The 21,301-nt window shown below is 44.2% G+C and overlaps 1 protein-coding gene across 4 annotated transcripts in view; it reads right to left on the bottom strand.

Annotated features, from left to right (window-relative positions):
- The window catches only part of LOC126188884 (FH1/FH2 domain-containing protein 3), a 637,930-nt gene extending 620,345 nt beyond the window's left edge, over window positions 1–17,585 (bottom strand). For 3 of the 4 annotated variants that reach the window (XM_049930556.1, XM_049930557.1, XM_049930558.1), the window contains exons 1-2: window positions 17,461–17,585; window positions 8,962–9,211 (exon numbers count right to left, since the gene is read on the bottom strand). In XM_049930556.1, the coding sequence (XP_049786513.1) occupies window positions 8,962–9,163 (202 nt within the window). In that variant the 5' untranslated portion in view covers window positions 9,164–9,211; window positions 17,461–17,585. The remainder of the gene's footprint in view (window positions 1–8,961; window positions 9,212–17,460) is intronic. The other variant, XM_049930555.1, reaches the window with a different exon arrangement.
- Window positions 17,586–21,301: the final 3,716 nt, after the last annotated feature.

Below are 21,301 nucleotides of genomic sequence, written 5' to 3'. Positions count from 1 at the left end.
ATCATATCGACCCCAAGACTATCCTATTCCCGGATGACATGTATTACCCACGCACTAAAACTAATGCTATGACGTGGCTTCGTGGACATGCAGTGCATTATTTGTTTCAAGACGGCACTAAGGACACTTTAGACTTTTGGAACTATTTGCAGGAACGACATTGCAAGATCCTCCGTAACCCAAAGTATCGACAATATTTTTCCAATTTTTTGTGGAGTGCGTTCCACGACCCTCCACGTAGCTGGAACATCACGGGTAAGAGAAGTTAAGATTACAAGACGATGATAGAACACTACACGGTACAACGTGGGATCTACTTTCATCATTACGAGAAGTCATACCTGGATGATACAGCAGATGGAGAGGTTCGTTGTGAACCCTCACACTCTGTAGCAGTATTTGCCCCATTTCCTCTTTTTGTCCCCAGTGCGAAAAGGTCTTCGCAGTTTTTGTTTTTCCATCCAGTGCAAGATGTAGCACTGGTTAATGGTGGTAAGGATTCCACCCTTCAGTTTTGTTTCATGGTTTCCTTCGCCCCGCACTTTGCTCTCTTTCTTTATGCCTTTTTCTACAACTATTAGCATGGTTTTAGTTATGTGCGTCCCCAACTCGGCCCAACGAGTGCACTTACTAGTTTTCAGTTCCTTACTGTTAAAAAAATACAAAAAAAAATAAAAAAATAAAAAAAAATAAAAAAAATTAAAATTAAAAAAAATTAAAAAGACCCCGCTGTCTGGTCTCCTTCCCCAAACAACCCAACCAACGGACAAGCGTAGTCCTTGGAAGGTTTGTTACATTTTCTAAGTGTTCTGCCAATAAAAAAAAAAAAAAAAAAACAAAAAAGGCACGGCCGACTTCCTTCCCCATCCTTTCCTAATCCGATGAGACCGATGACCTCGCTATCTGGTCTCCTTCCCCAAAGAACCCAACCCAGGCCTGACAGACATATTTAATTTTTCTTTCGTGAGCGAGATATGTTCCACTCAATGGGAAAAACGCACAGTCCGACCTATTCTTAAGAACGAAAACCCACAAACACGTTGTGGTTACCACCCAAGTAGCCTTTTACCCGCTGCATTAAAGCTATTGAATGTATTGTTCACGATCAAATTATTGAAAACTTACGTAAACTGTATATGACAAATATCAGTCCGGTTTTTGTAGGCACCACAGCAGAAACACGACACTAATTAGTGTAGCTGATGACCTTACATATGCCACGGAAAACCGCGAGACCAAAATATTAACACTGCCAGATTCCACCAAAGCATTTGTTACCGGCAACTTGACACAATACTCAGAAAAATGTGACAGCTAAATTTTTCGGATAGTGATTTGAAAGCAGTTTGAGAAAGAGATAGCAGAATGTTGTCTGTGGGAATGAAAAGTGGTCCTGCAAGCATGTTCTCTCAAGAAAGCTAAAGAGCTCATTACTGGTCCATTACTGTTCTCCCTGTATGTCAATGACATCTCGTCGATACTGTCCTGTAAATATCATTTCTATGATGACCTCGAGATTTACGTAAGTGTCAGGCCTGAAGATAGAGATCCAGATGATTGATAACCTGTCTTAAGTGGAGAGATGAGCACAAAACTTAGGACCTAAACTAAATTCGAAAAAGTCAGAAATAATTTTAGTATCCCATCATCAACTAATGAGTTCAGAATTCCGCAAAAAGTTTCTCCTGTTCATCAACCGTAACCGACATCAGGTCACAACACGGTGAAGTGCTTGGGTGTGACTTTGGAGGAGCATCAGCATCTCAGATAGGTAGAAAGTACTGTCGTTACATACAGGAAGGCTTCCACTTGCCTCTGCTCTTAATAACTGTCGGAATATAATTCCACAGGATGTGAAACATACGCTTGTGCAATCAGTCATTACGCCAAACCAACACTATTGTGACTTAGTCCAACACGGCACGAGTAGTGAAAACACTAAACAGTTAGAACTAACTATGAGCGCTTGAGTGCGTTACATCTGCAACATCCGTCTGTCTCAGTACTTCAAACGCCCAGTTAAGTTGGCTGTTGTACGGTCTGTCTACTTCATCAGCTCCTCAGTGTGGGATACCCCCTAATATCGTGTCGGACCTCCTTTTCCCGGCGAAGTGCAGCAACTCGACGTGGCATGGACTGAACAAGTCCCCTGCAGAAATATCGAGCCTTGATGTCTCTATAGCCGTCCATAAGTGCAAATGTGCTATTGGTGCAGGACATTGTGCACGAAATGACCTTTTGATTATGTCCCATAAATGTTCGGTGGAATTCATATCGGGCGATCTAGGTGATCAAATCATTCGCTCGAATATTCCACAATGTCCTTCAAACAACTCGCGAACAATTGTCGCTCGGTGACATGTCATCCACAAAGATCGCGTCGTGCGGCCACAATCACGTCGGAAACCTTTTCATACGAATCACCTCATTAATATGTGTATATCGTTATCCCACGAGTTTTGTCACCTAATTATACAAGTGAATCACGTAAGTCTTACACCGCAAATATTCGGAAATGGAGAGTTCTATTGGTGTGCGGTTTTGACAGAATGGGTTGGTAATCAGGAGCCTGTACTGTTAGACATTAAAACAGATTTTAATAATACAGGGCTATTACAAATGATTGAAGCGATTTCATAAATTCACTGTAGCTCCATTCATTGACATATGGTCACGACACACTACAGATACGTAGAAAAACTCATAAAGTTTTGTTCGGCTGAAGCCGCACCTCAGGTTTCTGCCGCCAGAGCGCTCGAGAGCGCAGTGAGGCAAAATGGCGACAGGAGCCGAGAAAGCGTATGTCGTGCTTGAAATGCACTCACATCGGTCAGTCATAACAGTGCAACGACACTTCAGGACGAAGATCAACAAAGATCCACCAACTGCTAACTCCATTCGGCGATGGTATGCGCAGTTTAAAGCTTCTGGATGCCTCTGTAAGGGGAAATCAACGGGTCGGCCTGCAGTGAGCGAAGAAACGGTTGAACACGTGTATCTGGACATGCTGGAAAATTGGCTCATGCCACAACTGGAGACCGACAGCGCCGACTTCATCTTTCAACAGGATGGTGCTCCACCGCACTTCCATCATGATGTTCCGCATTTCTTAAACAGGAGATTGGAAAACCGATGGATCGGTCGTGGTGGAGATCATGATCAGCAATTCATGTCATGGCCTCCACGCTCTCCCGACTTAACCCCATGCGATTTCTTTCTGTGGGGTGATGTGAAAGATTCAGTGTTTAAACCTCCTCTACCAAGAAACGTGCCAGAACTGCGAGCTCGCATCAACGATGCTTTCGAACTCATTGATGGGGACATGCTGCGCCGAGTGTGGGAGGAACTTGATTATCGGCTTGATGTCTGCCGAATCACTAAAGGGGCGCATATCGAACATTTGTGAATGCCTAAAAAAATTTTTTGAGTTTTTGTATGTGTGTGCAAAACATTGTGAAAATATGTCAAATAATAAAGTTATTGTAGAGCTGCGAAATCGCTTCAATCATTTGTAATAACCCTGTACTTATGAAGTGTATTTTTGTGCAGACATACACTTTTTCGAATGAAACAATGCCTATTGACATTAACAAGCTAAAAGTAGCGTAAATTAGTTTGTCAGTGGTGTTTGTTGCAGGATTCTAGTGAGAGTCGTTCAGGAGATGTCGTTGTGTGAAAAGTTTTCACACCGACGCTTGTTTGTGCCCATTCAACCTGCGTAGTTGCTAGGTACGATGTTATTATGCTTGCTTACAGTGTTCTTCTGTGATCCTTGAGTGCTTTGCGAGTTGCTAGTCATTTAGTGTGTGGCAGTCTAAGCAGTAGGTTGTGGGTGGACAATGGGATTTATCAATGCAGCAAATGCCAACATGCTTATGGTGTAAGGAGAGTGTAGGAAGAATGCAGTTCGTTCTTGTACGGTGTAAGCGGCAAGATATCCCAATAGATGTGACCATCTTGACAAATATTTATCAGCTCTTCAACCAGTTACGTAAAATTGCTAGTGTAGCACCTAGACAACTTAACAGAAGGAAACAACTGACGGCAGAGAAGGAGGAAATCAATGTTCTTGTTGCTATTGCAGTTGATCCGCATGTTAGCTCTCATGCCAGCGGACGAGGAAGTGGTATGAGTCAGGCAAGTGTCCTATGCATTCTTCATCGACACAGGTTCCATCCCTATCATATTTTATCTCCATCAAGAACTGCGGGGAAATACTCCAGATGTATCATGTATCTTGATTAGTGATGAAGCCACATTTACCAATCATTCAATGAACCCTCTGCTAGGCACTTAAATGTGATTTACAGAGTATCCATGTAGATGTAGTTGGTAAGGTAAACTGCCGAAACATGTACTATTGGTCTGTTGACAATCCGTGTTGGCTTTGTCAAGTGGAACGTCGGCGTCCATGGAGTGTAAACGTGAGGTTTGGGATAGTGAACCATCAGCTCATAGGCCTGTGTTTCGTGGAGGGATACTGAACGCGCACAAGTATCGCAGCCTCCTAACGGATCATCTTCCACGTATGGTAAAAGACGTTCCTCTGCAGAGTATGGGGAACATGGGGTACCAACAGCCCAAAGTGCACGTAGTACTACAGCATGTCTTCACGAATTGTTTCCCAATCGTTGGATTGGATTCATAGGTCTTTTCCCCGGATTTGACGCCTGTAGACTTTTTTCTGTGGGTAAAGCTGAAAGACTCTGTCTAGAAGGAGATACCAACTACATCCGATGATATGCAACGAGGTATTACTGCAGCCTACTCGGACATCTCCGGTGAAATGCTTGCACATGTGCAACTGTCGTGCCATACCAAACTGGAAGCGTGTATTGCCACTGCCGGCGGTTATTTTGAACACATCTTGTGATGGTGAGTTGTCTCATTACTGGTCAGAATCCATATAATTAGTGTATGAGTCCGTGGTGTTCTCTGTGTGCGCTATCACATCTGTTGTACAAGTGTCGGTGTGGAAACTTTTCAAATACGACATCTAGTCCTGCAATAAACACCACTGACATTCTAATTTGCCCTACTTTTAGTTTGTTAACATCAATAGGCATTGTTCCCTTTAAAAAGTGTATGTTTGCACAAAAAATACACTTTATAAGTATTATTACAGTCTGTTTATTAGCTAACAATCCGAGGTTCTGACAACCAACCCATTTTGTGAAAACCGCACACCAATAGCACTTTCCATTTCCGCAATATTTGTGGTGCAAGTTTTACATGATTAACGTTGTATATATGCCTCAGTACTTGGCATTAGACGTCAAGTACCTGTCATCCCATCATAACACCAATGCAAGATCTAACTTATCTAGTTTCTTAGCTGAGCTCATCTATAAAATAGAGACGTCTGAAAATTCATCCTCTGTTGCTGTTGTCCGCTTGTGGAACGGACTACCCCATACTCTGCAACGTAGTCAATTATATCGACATTTTCTTTCTCTGAGTTACCAAGCTGGTCTCTTACAACTTGAATAGATGATCATTCAAATGTCTCCCAGGACAAGACGCCCAGTTTAGTATGCGATTGTCTCATACCAGTGTTTTTGGGATGAGTGATTTTTATTCTTAAGCAAATTTTCGTGCAGTTCTGAGCGTTCGAGGTCACGCACTTCCCTTGTTAGACTACATGGCTTATTACTGAAACTAATGTGCGTTCTGTTCTTTGTAGAAGTGCCTTCACCATGAAATCTACCATCTTATTCGCGTTAAGTTCAATTAATGAGTAACCCTGCAACTAAAAATGAAGTCTCATACTACTTCTTGACAGCAGAACAGTTTCCTTTGGTAGACAATGGCCTAAGGAGAATGAGATTGAATATAACAATTTTAAATACCAAAATATATAATAAAATAAATATTTATGTGAAAAGTATTTAAGGAAAGATGACTGTTCGTATTCCGGATTGTCATATTCAACTCCATGAAAAACCACGAAGCTTGCAGGTTCGTCTGTTGCTAGTGTCAGCTTCCACAATCTCCATATTTTAGATCTGAAGATGACATAATGCGAGCGAAACCAATCACTGGAATAAATACGCACCATCCAGACTGTGTTTTGTTGCAAACCACCCAATATCGTTCAAATAACCTTAAACAGGAATATCATAGACCAAGTACCTTGCACTCACTATTCACTACCTTGTACTCATCTTTGCATATCCCACATCCCCAGTTTCCATATAAGTCATTGACGCCCACACTGCTCATTCACCTTAATTGCGTGTTTAAATAAACACGATGCCTGACAAAAGAGTGGGGCCCCCATTACTGGATGACGAATGGAAATGAAATCACACGTGTTGAGATGGTACGTGATGTTGTTTCAGTCATTACCATATCGCGCCAAATTTACAAAGAAATTGGCAGTAGCAACCCACTTATCAGGATGACGTTGCATCCCCTCTGTCCTTGACACATGCACTGATTCGGTTGGGTAGGGTGCCATAAAGATGTTCGATCCTCTCCTGAGGCAAACTGACCCACAGCTTTTGTTACCTGGTCCTGGGTACTGCCACTGGGGCAGAGATGACGTCCGGAATGGCCCCACACATGTTCTGTTGTGGACAAATAAAGGAACTTTACTGGCCACAGCAGTATCTCAACATCATGTAGATAGTGCTTAGTGACACGTGTCATGTGTGCACGTGTGGACGGACATTGTCCTCTTGAAAAATGGCGCTTCAGTATTGTGGCATGAAGGGTAACACATGAGGACGCAGAATGTTCGTGACCTATCAATGTGTCACTAGAGTTCCCTCAATCGCTACTAACCATGACCTGACCCCAAACAGTGACGCCAGTACTAACACAGCTGTGCCTTTTCAAAACACTGGAATGAAAACCGTGGTTCATCGCTGAACACAATGAGACGCCATTCGTCAGCTGTCCATGCTTCCTGGTCAGGACACCACTCCAAACTCAGCCTTTTGTACAGTGGTGTTAACAGCAGCCTACGCATCGGACGGTAATTCCTTTGTCCGACAGCTGTAGTCTCTGACCAATGGTGTGGGATGACATAGAATGTTGCGATGGTTCCGGGACTTGTTCTCGAATGGCAGATGTGAAAAGTTTCCGATGTGCTTGGTACATAATACAATGATCCTCCCGCGTGCTGATGAGACGTGGTCGACTAGAACAATGGTGGCGTGTATGTCTGCCCTCATGTTCCCTTGCAATCCAACATTAGGCCACTGTCACATGCGAATTCCCCACAAATCTGGATATTGCGCTCTTCGACCATTCGGGCAAGTGGAGCCCACAATGAGGCCAAAAAACACTGTTATGTCCTGGTAACGTTGTCTCGCACGAGTAAACAGCATCTCTGTCCTTTACATTGATCGCTCAACATCCGACGGATTTCAGCCTCTTGCGTACCCTAGCATGTATGGCAACAACACTAAACATGAACAACACTTATACACTCTAATGGGCATTATACCTGTCACAGAGAACTGCAATTCTAACAATTTAAATACCCACCAATGTTGTTTACTTGCAGGAAGTTATATTGACATCTGGTCACATGTTCTGGGTGCTTCACTTTTTTGGCACACAGTGTACATATGAACAAAAATCATTCGACATTTGGCAAACCATTCATAAAAAGAACTTTTTAAAGAAGACTGGTAAACAGAATTCGTAGATAAGTTGAAATCATCATACTACCATAGGTCTAGCCAGGGGAAGGTAAGTAAACAGTGGTGGTGCAATATTTTGTCGTGTTTGTCGTCAACAAATGCGCATTGCTTCAGCCAACGTGAAATTAGGCCAAAAATCAGTGACAAACGAAGAAATACCTGGGAAATGTGCAAGAAGATGACTGTTCAGATATAAGTGGAGATCACACAAAATCTTTCATACATAGTAAACGTCACACTTCGATACCTTTTGTAACGAACTGTTTTGAGATGTAGAAGCAAACCAGAAATGTAAATATGTTTCACTCCAAACAACTACCAATATTTTAAGTCATCAAAACGAAACTCATTTAGTTCAATTAATACATATTTTTTTAGTAGTTGAAAAGATGGATTTGAAATACCTTTAATAATTTAAAGCAACTGCAGACACTATGGCTACACAAATGTAAAATTTATACTGTCTGTTCGTATAGAAGAGAATTGTCTGACAAGTCTAGATGTAAAGGGTGTTATCAAGGAAGACAGCCATGTTGACTTCAAGCACAGGGCGTGTGGCACAGACAGGCAGAGTGGAGTACAGACAGAGAGTGCACAACAGAGAGAGTTTGGAAGACAGAGAGAGTATGGAATACAGAGAAGGTAAGGAGTACAGGCAGACAATAAAATAGAGACAGTGTGGAGTACAGACTGGGTGTGGAATACAGATAGAGAGTGGAGTGCAATAGGGTGTGGAGTACAACAGGGTGAGGAGTACAAAAGTGTGTGGAGTACAACAGGGTGGTGAGTACAACAGGGTGGAGAGTACAACAGGGTGGAGAGTACAAAAGGGTGGCGAGTACAAAAGGGTGGAGAGTACAAAAGGGTGGAGAGTACAAAAGAGGGTGGAGTACAACAGGGTGGAGAGTACAAAATAGTTTGGAGTACAGATAGGGTGTGGAGTACAGATAGGGTGTGGAGTACAGATAGGGTGTGGAGTACAGACAGGATGTGGAGTACAGACAGGGTGTGGAGTACAGACTGAGTGTGGAGTACAGATAGGGTGTGGAGTACAGATAGGTTGTGGAGTACAGATAGGGTGTGGAGTACAGATAGGGTGTGGAGTACAGATAGGGTGTGGAGTACAGAGATGGTGTGGAGTACAGAGATGGTGTGGAGTACAGAGATGGTGTGGAGTACAGACAGGGCTTGGAGTACAGACAGGGCGTGGAGTACAGACAGGGTGTGGAGTACAGACAGGGTGTGGAGTACAGACAGGGTGTGGAGTACAGACAGGGTGTTGAGTAGAGACAGGGTGCAGAATACCGACCACCGGCCAGCTGGTGGCTACTGGCGATGCGTGCCACACCCTCGGGCACCTCGGCGTTGGGGTCCAGCCACCAGGCGCGCTCCCCAGACTGCACGTGCCGGATGTGTCGCGCCAGCTTCTCCTTGTCCTTGTCCTTGTCCTTGTCCGTGGCAGCCTCGCCGGAACCGCGGAAGAAGCTGGTGACGGGTGCCAGCGCACGCATCAGGAACGACTTGGCCTCCTCCCTGTCTGCCGGCTTCTCCACAGGCTCCTGAGCACAAGAGACGGTAGCATCAGTTGCGGAGGGTCAATTGCGAGTCCGTTGAGAGGAGGTTCAGAGTAACAGCTGCTGATGGGATTCTTTTTGGAACAGGCGTTTTATTCCCCTTCGTGGGCCTGCCGTGGAGCGACTACCTGGCTTTTGGTGGCGCCTAATGGTAGCTACTACAATGTGATTGTTTCCGTGGGAAATTAAAGTACTTGGACTTTGAAGTGAATGTCCACCCTTGTAGTTATGAACGGCTACGCTGTTTTGTCTATGCAGATGTTTCTGCTGAAGTTGGAAGGAAGCAGTTGGAAATCGGTGTATGTTAGCGATGTGCATTTTCCAAATGCAATGATGGGATCTCGGAATCTTTCGAGTGCAGGTAGGGTAATTATCTTTGGTGTTGGAATAGTTACAGTTTTAATCGTGTCCCGTCGCTAAAAACGAGGCTGGCGACCCCACCCCTGTACCTGAAGAATAGTAGTGCCGATAGTTATCCTCTTTTCTAAATCTTATGATCCATAATATTAGAGTGTTGTGGTGGAAATGACTAGCCGGCCAGTGTGACCGAGCGGTTCTAGGCGCTTCAGTCTTGAACCGCGCGATCGCTACGGTCGCAGGTTCGAATCCTGCCTCGGGCATGGATGTGTGTGATGTCCATAGGTTAGTTAGGTTTAAGAGATCTAGGGGACTGATGACCTCAGATGTTAAGTCCCATAGTGCTCAGAGCCATTTGAACCATTTTTTTTATGGAAATGACTAATAATGAGGGTCCAAAGATCTGTGGTAAGAGTTGGGAAGAATTAGATCAAACTACACTTGAAGGCTGTATTGGTTTGTTCTTTCTGGCTGGTGTGTATAAATCGAATGATGAATCAACAAAGAGTCTATGGGATCCAGAAACAGGTAAAGCTATCTTCTCTGCCGCTATGGCACAGGAACGATTATGTTGCATCTCACGTGTTAACGTTTGAATGATAAGTCTGATAAAGGAGCAAGAAGAGCAAATGACAAGTTAGCACCAACAAGAGCTCTGTGGGGAAAGAGTACGGAAATACTTTCTAAACTGTTTGTTTCTGGTAAAAATGTGGCTGTACATGAGCTAATAAACGCTCGTATCATTATGACTCAAAACAGCATGGGCGTACAGCTTTTTTAATAAAAAAGAAGGAGGGGTAAGGAGATTCGTTAAATTCTTCATGAGCAATTCCCTAATTCTAGCATTCCTGCAAAAAGTAATCCTTAGAAGATGGTAACAAAATAGCGCCCCATCGTCGGTGTCTCCAATTCTAAGCATATTTGTAAGTCATCAGGTAGCACTTTGCAGAAAGTGACTGCTAGCCCGAAGAACCTGTCAGGTCGCTTCAGCAAAAAATAGGTGTTAAAAATACAGCCTGTCATTCTGTACTTAGGTCTTTACACCTGAAAACTTACCAAGATTCATGCGCTGAGGTATTACTTACAGCTGATAAAAAAAGAGCATCAAGTGTTGCGAGTGGTTGCTTAAGTCGTTGTGAATGGAAAACTTGACCCGACACTGTGACGAAGCTTGTTTTTACCTTTGTGTCCATGTGAGTATCCAGAGTAATTACCACTGGTACCGTGAAAACTCTCACGTGGTGCATCACCATCGTCCTCGCGGTAAAGAAATGGAATTTGGTGCGCGTTTTATGACAGCCACGCTATCGGGTCAATGTTGTTTCGAACCACTGTCAGTACTGACGTTTCTTTTATTGTAACTTCCAGTTAATGTCTTGTCTGCCAGTGATTTTTGCCTACTGTGATATATAGTAGGGAAAGCGTATGAAAATAGCCCCAAAACGATACGCTAGCAGGATTAAAATGTACGCGCGAATACTGAAACAACGGGTGTTACAGTTTGGCGTAAAGTGAGATTGACTGTGGTTTCACGATCACAAACTTACATAGAGAGACAGGGCGACCACTTTAAACATATATTACAATTTTTAAAGTTATTTTATTATTTTGAAGGAAATGGTGCTTTTTAAAATGGTTCAAATGGCTCTGAGCACTATGGGACTTAACATCTGAGGTCATCAGTCCCATAGAACTTAGAACTGCTTAAACCTAAGGACGTCACACACATCCATGCCCGAGGCAGGATTCGAACCCGCGACCGTAGCGGTCACGCGGTTCCAGACTGAAGCGCCTAGAACCGCTCGACCACACGGCCGGCGGTGCGCTTTAATGATTGGATGTACCTATTATGAACGCAGAGGTGCTTTTATCTTGCAAATAGTGCGAATGAAAAGAGAATTCAATACAAATGTAGATACTGTAGTGAAATCACATAAACTTTCAGGTAGAAGCGACTAAATTTTAGGGAATAAAATCAGAACTAACAATTCTAAATGGGCTAGTTAGTGCCTTCCATAGTTTGAATCTTTCATTTAGCTGGCAGTAGTCTCGCTCGCTGTATTGCAGTAGTTCGAGTAACGAAGATTTTTGTGAGGTAAGTGATTTGTGAAAGGTATAGGTTAATGTTAGTCAGGGCCATTCTTTTGTAGGGATTATTGAAAGTCAGATTGCGTTGCGCTAAAAAATATTGTGTGTCAGTTTAAGCACAGTCTTGTATAATTTTTCAAAGGGGACGCTTCATATGGCGACCCTGCCAGTGATGTATGTGTTTATTTCTATTCTTTTGTAAAGCCTGTATTACTACAAATGTTATATGTATTGTTATGTTCTTTAATGATGTATTTTGTACCTTTGTAATTGTATTCTTATGTTATAAAATTGCAATTGACACCAGTTCATCATATTATTAATTTGTAAGTTCCATTTCACTGCACACGTTTCTGTTGGTCATAGTATATGGACAATATGTGAGAAGTAGGGACTGTTAGTGTTTGCACGTGTGTTAATAATTCAGCAAGGGACTGGATAACAGCATTGCTGGTTCTAAGGACAATTCCAAAAACTTTGTGAGTGCACAAGTGGTTGTTATGGACTTGCTATATTGTCCGCAAGACTCGTCGATGGTAATTGTGCACCTGCACAGTCGCAGCAGATGGCTGCTGGCCATCTCCACAAGGACTACAGTGTGTCTACACCTTTGATGATCCATCAATACCATTATTTCTACAAGGACTGCAGTGGGTCTGCACCTTTGGTGGCCCACCAATACCGTAATCTCTACCAGGACTACAGTGGGTCTACTCTGTGATGACCTACCTACCAATATTCTTCAAAACTTCGAATGACTCTGCTGTGGGTTTGCTCTGTTGTGGCCCATTACCTGTCTGCATGTCGAGGGTCAGCACTGTCTTTCCGTTGGAAGGACAACACTACTTCTTCAAGACTGCATGGAAATCCACTACTTCCGTGTGCATTTTCTTTTACTGCTCAGACTTTGAGAAAAACACTGCAATTTTACTGTGATGAATGATCAGGACTGACTTTATGGACTGTGAGAAAATTTTAGCTTTTGACCAACATTGTATCAATAAGTGTGTGCATTTGATATCTTTGTTATTGTAATTATGAAAAATTTTATCAAATCATTATTGGCCACTGCCCAAAACAATTTGTAAAATTTTTTGTGGGGAGCATGAGGGCTATGTAAGTAGGCTGCTTATGTTTTCTTATTGGCAGCGTTACGTAGCGCTCTGTATGAAAATCACTGGCTGTGCTGTGTGCAGTCTGTGGCTCGTTTGCATTGTTGTCTGCCATTGTAGTGTTGGGCAGCTGGATGTTAACAGCGCGTTGCGTTGCGCAGTTGGAGGTGAGCCGCCAGCAGTGGTGGATGTGGGGAGAGAGATGGCGGAGTTTTGAAATTTGTAAGACTGGACGTCATGAACTGCTATATACATTATGACCTTTGAACACTATTGAGGTAAATACATTGTTTGTTCTCTATCAAAATCTTTCATTTGCTAACTATGCCTATCTGTAGTTAGTGCCTTCCGTAGTTTGAATCTTTCATTTAGCTGGCAGTAGTGGCACTCGCTGTATTGCAGTAATTCGAGTAACGAAGATTTTTGTGAGGTAAGTGATTTGTGAAAGGTATAGGGCCATTCTTTTGTAGGGATTATTGAAAGTCAGATTGCGTTACGCTAAAAAATATTGTGTGTCAGTTTAAGCACAATCTTGTATAATTTTTCAAAGGGGACGTTTCAGATATAGTTGTTGGATGTCCTCCTGAGAGATATAATGTCCAATTCTGTTCAATTGGCTCATCAAATCGTCAAAATCCCAAGCCGGTTGGAGGGCCCTGCCTATAATGCTCCGAACTTTCTCAGTTGCGGAGAGGTCTCGCGACTTTGCTCGTCAAGGTAGGTTTTGGCAAGCACGAAGACAAGTAGTAGAAACTCTCACCGTGTGCGGGTGGGCATTATCTTGCTGAAATACAAGCCGAGGATGGCCTGCCATGACAAGCAACAAAACAGTGCGTAGAATATCATCGACGTAGCGCTGTGCTTTTAAGGTGCCGCGGATGACAACCAAAGGGGTCCCGCTATGTAAAAAAATGGCACACCAGACCGTCACATCTGGATGTCGAGCTGAATGCCGCGTGACAGTCAGGATGGTGTCTCAGGGCTATCTGGGGTGCCTCCAGGTACGCATTCTCTGGCTATTGGGGCTTAGGGTCTCACTGACTCGAGTAGAATTACTTTCAGTGATGAGTCTCCTCTTGAAATTGAGCCCCAAAACTCAATTTATGAAGCTCTTTCTCTTGAATAAAACATCCAGTTTTTCTGAAATTCTCGCCACATCTACCAATTTCTGTCCCTTTCGTGTGATTCCTCGGTGGTGCGCCTTTCTCTGTCTTAGAGTGTATTAGGGATACTGTCGGTCATTTGAGTTGTACACTCGCAGAGAAACAACTAGTATTCAAACGTTGCACTAGGCAAGACAGTATCAATTTATTTCCCCTTCATGTATACATGTTTCATAACATCATGGGTTATTTTAAGTTGGTTGTTAATCTATAATAATACAGTATCGTACCTATGGCTTAAACACAGAATTATTGTAAGATCATAGTTATTTTGTTTTACAAATTTCCATTTGAAACATTTCGCCATCGCCATCATTAGTTCAAAGACTACGGGATATAAAAAAATGTAGATACTATGCAGCTCGTCAAAGCTTACCACGCCTGCGTTTTCCAACTACCAGTGTGAATGTCCTGTTATCGATCTGCTGATGGCGAGGGCGTAACGCGTGTTAAAACAAAAACATTGGGATGAAGTAAAAAGCTCTGCGTGTAAGATCTAAAAACATTCATTTATCCCATTGCTCATTTTTTCTTCTAAATTTTCACTTATAGTTTAGCTTGTCAAACTTTTAGGTAATTTATGGCTTTTACATACATTCTACTTGTTGCAGTGAGTTTTAGCCATTTTACACTGTTGAATGTGGAAAGTATTACACCACGATACACAGGTCAGATGTAGAGGGTGCTTTAAAGTGGCTCTGAGCACTGTGGGACTTAACATCTATGGTCATCAGTCCCCTAGAACTTAGAACTACTTAAACCTAACTAACCTAAGGACATCACACAACACCCAGTCATCACGAGGCAGAGAAAATCCCTGACCGCGCCGGGAATCGAACCCGGGAACCCGGGCGTGGGAAGCGAGAACGCTACCGCACGACCACGAGCTGCGGACGTGCTTTAAAGTCTTTGCAACAAAATATGTCTAGAGGTGATAATTACTTCACGACTGCAGTGGCTTTACATCTGAGAGGCGCCAGGGCGGTGGCACAATGCGGCGTGCGTAAGCCTTGTGTGTTGTGTATAATCCTGTCAACTCTCCATATGGAAGGGGATCCGTTCACCGAAATTAGAGTTCTTGATTCGCTTCGAAACTCTCTTTCTCTGATTAGCGACAGTCATTCTTAATACTTCACTCACACTGGCGTAAGCAACGTGCAGAACACAGGAGACCTGCTAGTTGGACGAAAACTCGTCGTCGCCGGGAAGCAACAGCAAAAATTTAGTCTCTCATACTAGGTGTTCCCCAAGACGTGATCTGACGTCCCTAGAGATTCGATACAAAGATTTTGAAACGTCCTGTATATAAAACTTTATGGAGATGTTCATCAAATGTGAGTATTAAATGGTTAAACTTTCATTCTGTTTGGAACTTAAGTCCATTATGAGCATTAGTAAGATGTGTGTTAGATGACAGTTTGGCTTTAGGAAAGGTAAAGGGATCAGAGAGGCAGTTATGACGTTGCTAATAGAAGCAAGACTAAAGGAAAATCATGACACGTTCATACGATTTGCAGACCTGGAAAAAGAGTTGAACAGTGTCAAATGGTGCAAAATGTTCGAAATTCTGAGAGAAATAGAGGTAAGCTGTGAGGAAATACGGGTAATACACAATACGTACATGAGTCAAGAGGGAACAGGAAGAGTGAAGGACCAAGAACGAAGAGCTCGGATAAAATAGGGTGCAAGACAAGGTTGTAGCCTTTCGCCCCTACTGTTCAGTCTATGTATTGAAGAAGCAATGATGGAAATAAAAGAAAGGTTCAACAGTGAAGTTAAAATTCAAGGGGAGAGGATATCAATGATTCGGTGATGAGATTACTGTCCTCAGTGAAAGTGACGGAAAATTACAGTATCTGTGGAATGTAACGAACAGTCTGATGGGTGCAGAATATGGATTGAGAGTAAATCGAAGAAAACCGAAAGTAATGATAAGTACTAAAATGAGAATAGCGAGAAATTTAACATCAGAATTGAGGATTACGTAGTAGATGAAGTTAAGGAATTCTAGTAGCTGGGCAGCGAAATAACCAATGACAGACGGAGCAAGGAGGACATAAAAAGCAGCCTAGCACTGGCAAAAAAGGCATTCCTGGCCAAGAGAAGTCTACTGGTATCAAACATAGGCCTTAATTTGAGGAAGAAATGTCTGAGAATATGCATTTGGAGTGCAGCTTGTACGGTAGTGAAACATGGTCTGTGAGAAAACTGGAAAATAAGAGAATCGAAGCATTTTAGATTTGGTGCTACAAAAGAATGTTGAAAATTAGGTGGACTGATAAGGTAAGAAATGAGGAGGTTCTCTAGAGAATCGGTGAGAAAAGGGATATATGGAAAACAATGACAAGGAGAACGCACAGGATGGTAGGACATCTATTAAGACATCACGGAAGAATGTCCATGTTGCTAAAAGGAGCGTAGAAGGTAAAAACTACACAGGAAAACAACACTACTTTGAGATGAAAGCCGGCCATTGTGCCGAGCGGTTCTAGGCGCTTAAGTCCGGAACCGCGCTGCTGCTACGGTCGCAGGTTCGAATCCTGCCTCGGGCATGGATGTGTGTGGTGTCCTTAGGTTAGTTAGGTTTAAGTAGTTCTAACTTCTAGGGGACTGATGACCTCAGAAGTTAAGTCCCATAGCGCTCAGAGCCATTTGAACCATTTTGAAACTGCACGATTTGTCGGGTGTTCGAGGAGTGCTGGGGTGAGTGTCTTCAGCACTTGGCAAAACTACGGTGAAATCACGACCAGACGTCGTGGAGTTGGGTGGACGTCGTAGGCTGGAAAAAAAAAGGTTTAAGTAGTTCTAAGTCTAGGGGACTGATGACCTCAGATGTTAAGTCCCATAGTGCTCAGAGCCATTTGATTTTTTTTTTAGATGAAGAGACTGAGACAGAAGAGAAATTCGTGGTGGGCCGCATCAGACGAGTCATCATACTGAAGCAAAAAAAAAGAAAAAAAGAAAAAAAAATTGTTTTCTTGTCCCTGTGAAGCAAATGAGGGTACAAAAAAGGCAGTGGTGTGAACTTCAGTGTGGAAATCGTGTAGTATCCTGCTAGAAGAACCCATTTTGTGCCCTGGCCATGAAGCGTAACACAAGGTTTACCATTCTTCCAATATACTGGCGAACATTTAGCCTCCCTTCAAAGATTACCCAAATCAGTCCTGTTATCGTCTCCAATAGGGTTTCGACAATAATTGCTTTCAACAGGTCGTCGAAAGTCATGCCATCACCGATCTGATCGCCACAAACAGAAGCGCTGGACTCCACAGGATGTCACTCACTGTCCCAGTTCGTCCCTGGTTCGAAATCGTGCACGTCTTTGCGTGTAATAGTGTTGGTTAACGTGAGATACAAGGACTGTATGTTAGCTCGTATGAGCAGTAGTTAAGCAAAGGGTGTAAAGTAAATCAGTCCAAATAGGAGACAAACAGGTGACCTGCATACCACGGAATTTTGTTGGTCGTAATGTTATAAGAAGTAAACGAAGTCGGTGGCAGACAAAGAGACAGACCTGCTCAGACTCTGACTCTGTGCTGGACGCCTCCTCGGAGGACTCTGTCTCGCTGCTGCTGCTGCTGCTGCTGCTGCTGCTCTCTGAGGCAGAGGCGGAGGCGGCGGCTGGGCGCTGGCCAGTGTCACGCGTTGAGGGCGCTGCCGGCGCCGTCACCAGCACCTTGGGCGCCGAGCTGCTGGCGGAGATGCGGGCCTCCGCCCCCGCAGGCGCGGCCGGCGCGTCGGCGATGGCGCCGTCGGAGCCGGAGCGCAGCTTGCGGCGCACGGCCGCCTCCAGGTCGACGTTGAGCGCCGACTTGCGGAAGTCCTTGTTGCCGGCCCTGGGCGCCACGGGCGGCAGCTTCCGGCCGAGGCCCGCCCCCGCCGTCCCCGACGACTGGGAGCGCGACAGCGGCCCCTGGGGGCCGGGTGGCGGGGGCGGTGGAGGCGCGGGCGGCGGCTTGTCGGCACCGGCTGCGGCTGCCACAACAGACACGACGTCTTCACTCGACAGCGCAGCTAGCGGTGCAGTGTGGCATCGCGAGGATGACCTACACTTTGCACAGCTCACAACTCTTCCTTCGCAGTTTCCTTTCAGTCCCCCACCCGATTGCACTGTGCAGCTACAGTGTTCCCTCCTCTACTTCTCTCGAAGGAACGACACGGATTCAGAGAAAACCACTCGTATAAACCACCGCTCACTTTATTGATATGCGGTATCTTGCATATACCACACACAGGTCAAAAGGCAGATTCTTTCTTCCTAAATTGTCGAAAGGCCTTCGAAACTGATCTAGAAGGTCATGTAATATCGAAATACGCTCAAGCTAACAAGTGAACCTCCCAAAGTGATACTCTTCGATTTTGATCGGCTTTGAATATGTTGTAGCGCAGAGCGTATTTTTTATAACTGCCCGACAGCCCCTTAAGTGAGTGTAACACCCCCTTTAAAAACAGAGTTTAATATCCAGAATGAGATTTTCACTCTGCAGCGGAGTGTGCGCTGATATGAAATTTCCTGGCAAATTAAAACTGTATGCCGGACCGAGAGTCGAACTCGGGACCTTTGCCTTTCGCGGGCAAGTGCTCTACCATCTGAACTACCCAAGCACGACTCACGCGCCTCCTTACACCTTTACTTCTGCCAGTACCTCGACTCCTACCTTTCAAACTTCACAGAAGCTCTCCTGCGAACCTTACACAAATAGCACTCCTGAAAGAAAGGATGTTGCGGAGACATGGCTTAGCCACAGCCTGGGGGATGTTTACAGAATGAGATTTTCACTCTGCAGCGGAGTGTGAGCTGATATGAAACTTCCTGGCAGATTAAAACTGTGTGCCGGACCGAGACTCGAACTGGCAGAAGTACAGCTGTGAGGAGAGGGCGTGAGTCGTGCTTGGGTAGCTCAGATGGTAGAGCACTTGCATGCGAAAGGCAAAGGTCCCGAGTTCGACTCTCGGTCCGGCACACTGTTTTAATTTGCCAGGAAGTTTCATATCAGCGCACACTCCGCTGCAGAGTGAAAATCTCATTCTGTAAACATCACTCGGGCTGTAGCTAAGCCATGTCTCCGCAATATCGTTTCTTTCAGGAGTGCTATTTCTGTAAGGTTCGCAAGAGAGCATCTGTAAGGTTTGGAAGGTAGGAGACGAGGTACTCGCAGACGTAAAGCTGTGAGGAGGCGCGTGAGTAGTGGTTGGGTAGCTCAGATGGTAGAGCATTTGCCTGCGAAAGGCAAAGACCCAGAGTTCGAGTCTCGGTCTGGCAGGAAATTTCAGAGTTTAATATTTTTGAATGAATACCGTTGAAACGGTAACAGATACAAAAAAAAAGTTCTATGGTTTTTAATGTACGTTAAAATGACCGAGCGAGGTGGCGCAGTGGTTAGCACACTGGAATCGCATTAGGGAGGACGACGGCTGAAACCCGTGTCCGTCCATCCTTATTTAGGTTTTCTGTGATTCCCCTAAAATCGTTTCAGGCAAATGCCGGGATGGTTCCTTTGAGAGGGCACAGCCAACTTTCTTCCCATTCTTCCCTAATCCGATGGAGCTGATTACCTCGCTGTTTGGTCCGCTCCCTCTCCCACTATTTAGTTTCTTTATTTCGACGTTTGACTAACAGCAAAACTTATAACACCGTTAATTGCAAGTTCAACCGGGTATGATGAAGAGGTAACGCGCGGCTGCGCGGTGAAATTGTGCTGGAGCCTCACACATTCATCCATCAGCCGCCAAAGTTTACAATTTTTAGTTGGCACCTGTATGTATATCCATTTGTGACCCATTTACCTAACTCCTTGCCTTCTTTTTTACTTAGAGTGTGTTAAACTCAATTTTTTCAGGCTGTGTTTCACCTCCTTAACGGCCGTACGGGCACGTATAAAAAAAATACGTGTCTGTTATTTTGCTCTACACTGCAACAGCCGGCCGGTGTGGCCGAGCGGTTCTAGGCGCTTCAGTCTGGAACTGCGCGACCGCTACGGTCGCAGGTTCGAGTCCTGCCTCGGGCATGGATGTGTGTGATGTCCTTAGGTTAGTTAGGTTTAAGTAGTTCTAAGTTCTAGGGGACTGATGACCTCAGAAGTTAAGTCTCATAGTGTGCAGAGCCATTTGAACCATTTGAACACTGCAACATATTCAAACCCGATAAAACTCGAAGTGTATCCCTTGGGTAGGTTTACTTGTGAGTGTTTTCATAAATAACCGGTTGGTTCGATGAACAACACGACGAGGCGGTCAAATAAGAGTACAAGCTTTGTTGAGGACGACCACGACTGCGGAAATCTCCGCTCTCGTGTTTTCCACCTTACTGCGGAAGGCTCGCGAGATTAAAGGGTACGAGTACCTCTTCTCTATTTTTACACGAGATGTACATCGGAAGAAGTATACACTTCTCGACTTGTACGAAAATGCAGGCTCTCTTGTGGTGGTTCCTTAAAAGACACCGTGGCCAACCCCTTCCCTCATTCTTCTCCACCACACCTTGGATTCGGTCTCTAATAGCCCCGATGTCGGAGGCATTTATTTCGGACCTCTTCCCCACTGTCAGACGAGGTCGTATGAAGACTTACTCTATAGTCCCTTACAATGTGTATGAGTTATTGACCTAATGTTAGTATTCGTCGAAACCATATTTGTTTCCCCGTAAGCTGAGTGGTTAAAATGTGTGAGCACCTAACTGATCACCTGCATGTGAATGGTTTCACGAAATAGTTTACTATCTTTCATAGTCCGAGTTTAAAAGTAATTTATAATTTAAATGGTGCATTTGTAAGTACCTCATAGTAACAGTTCAAAATATGGTGACTAGTTCGGTCGGAAGCGTAGGTAACGTATCAGTACAATCAACGAAAAACTTTTTCTTTACCAGAAACTCATTTCGAACTGCCTGGTAGTAGCAAATGCCGTCTATAAACAGTAATGACTATAAGAAATATCATTGTTGTTGTTGTGGTCTTCAGTCCTGAGACTGGTTTGATGCAGCTCTCCATGCCACTCTATCCTGTGCAAGCCTCTTCATCTCCCAGTACCTACTGCAACCTACATCCTTCTGAATCTGCTTAGTGTATTGATCTCTTGGTCTCCCTCTACGATTTTTACCCTCCACGCTGCCCTCCAATGCTAAATTTGTGATCCCTCGATGCCTCAGAACATGTCCTACCAACCGATCCCTTCTTCTAGTCAAGTTGTGCCACAAACTTCTCTTCTCCCCAATCCTGTTCAATACCTCCTCATTAGTTACGTGATCTACCCACCTTATCTTCAGCATTCTTCTGTAGCACCACATTTCGAAAGCTTCTATTCTCTTCTTGTCCAAACTAGTTATCGTCCATGTCTCACTTCCATACATGGCTACA

This window comes from Schistocerca cancellata, chromosome 5, assembly GCF_023864275.1.
Source record: "Schistocerca cancellata isolate TAMUIC-IGC-003103 chromosome 5, iqSchCanc2.1, whole genome shotgun sequence".
Lineage (NCBI taxonomy): Eukaryota > Metazoa > Arthropoda > Insecta > Orthoptera > Acrididae > Schistocerca > Schistocerca cancellata.
Note: the sequence above shows the minus strand (reverse complement) of the source record. Positions and strands in the feature narration are given on the sequence as shown.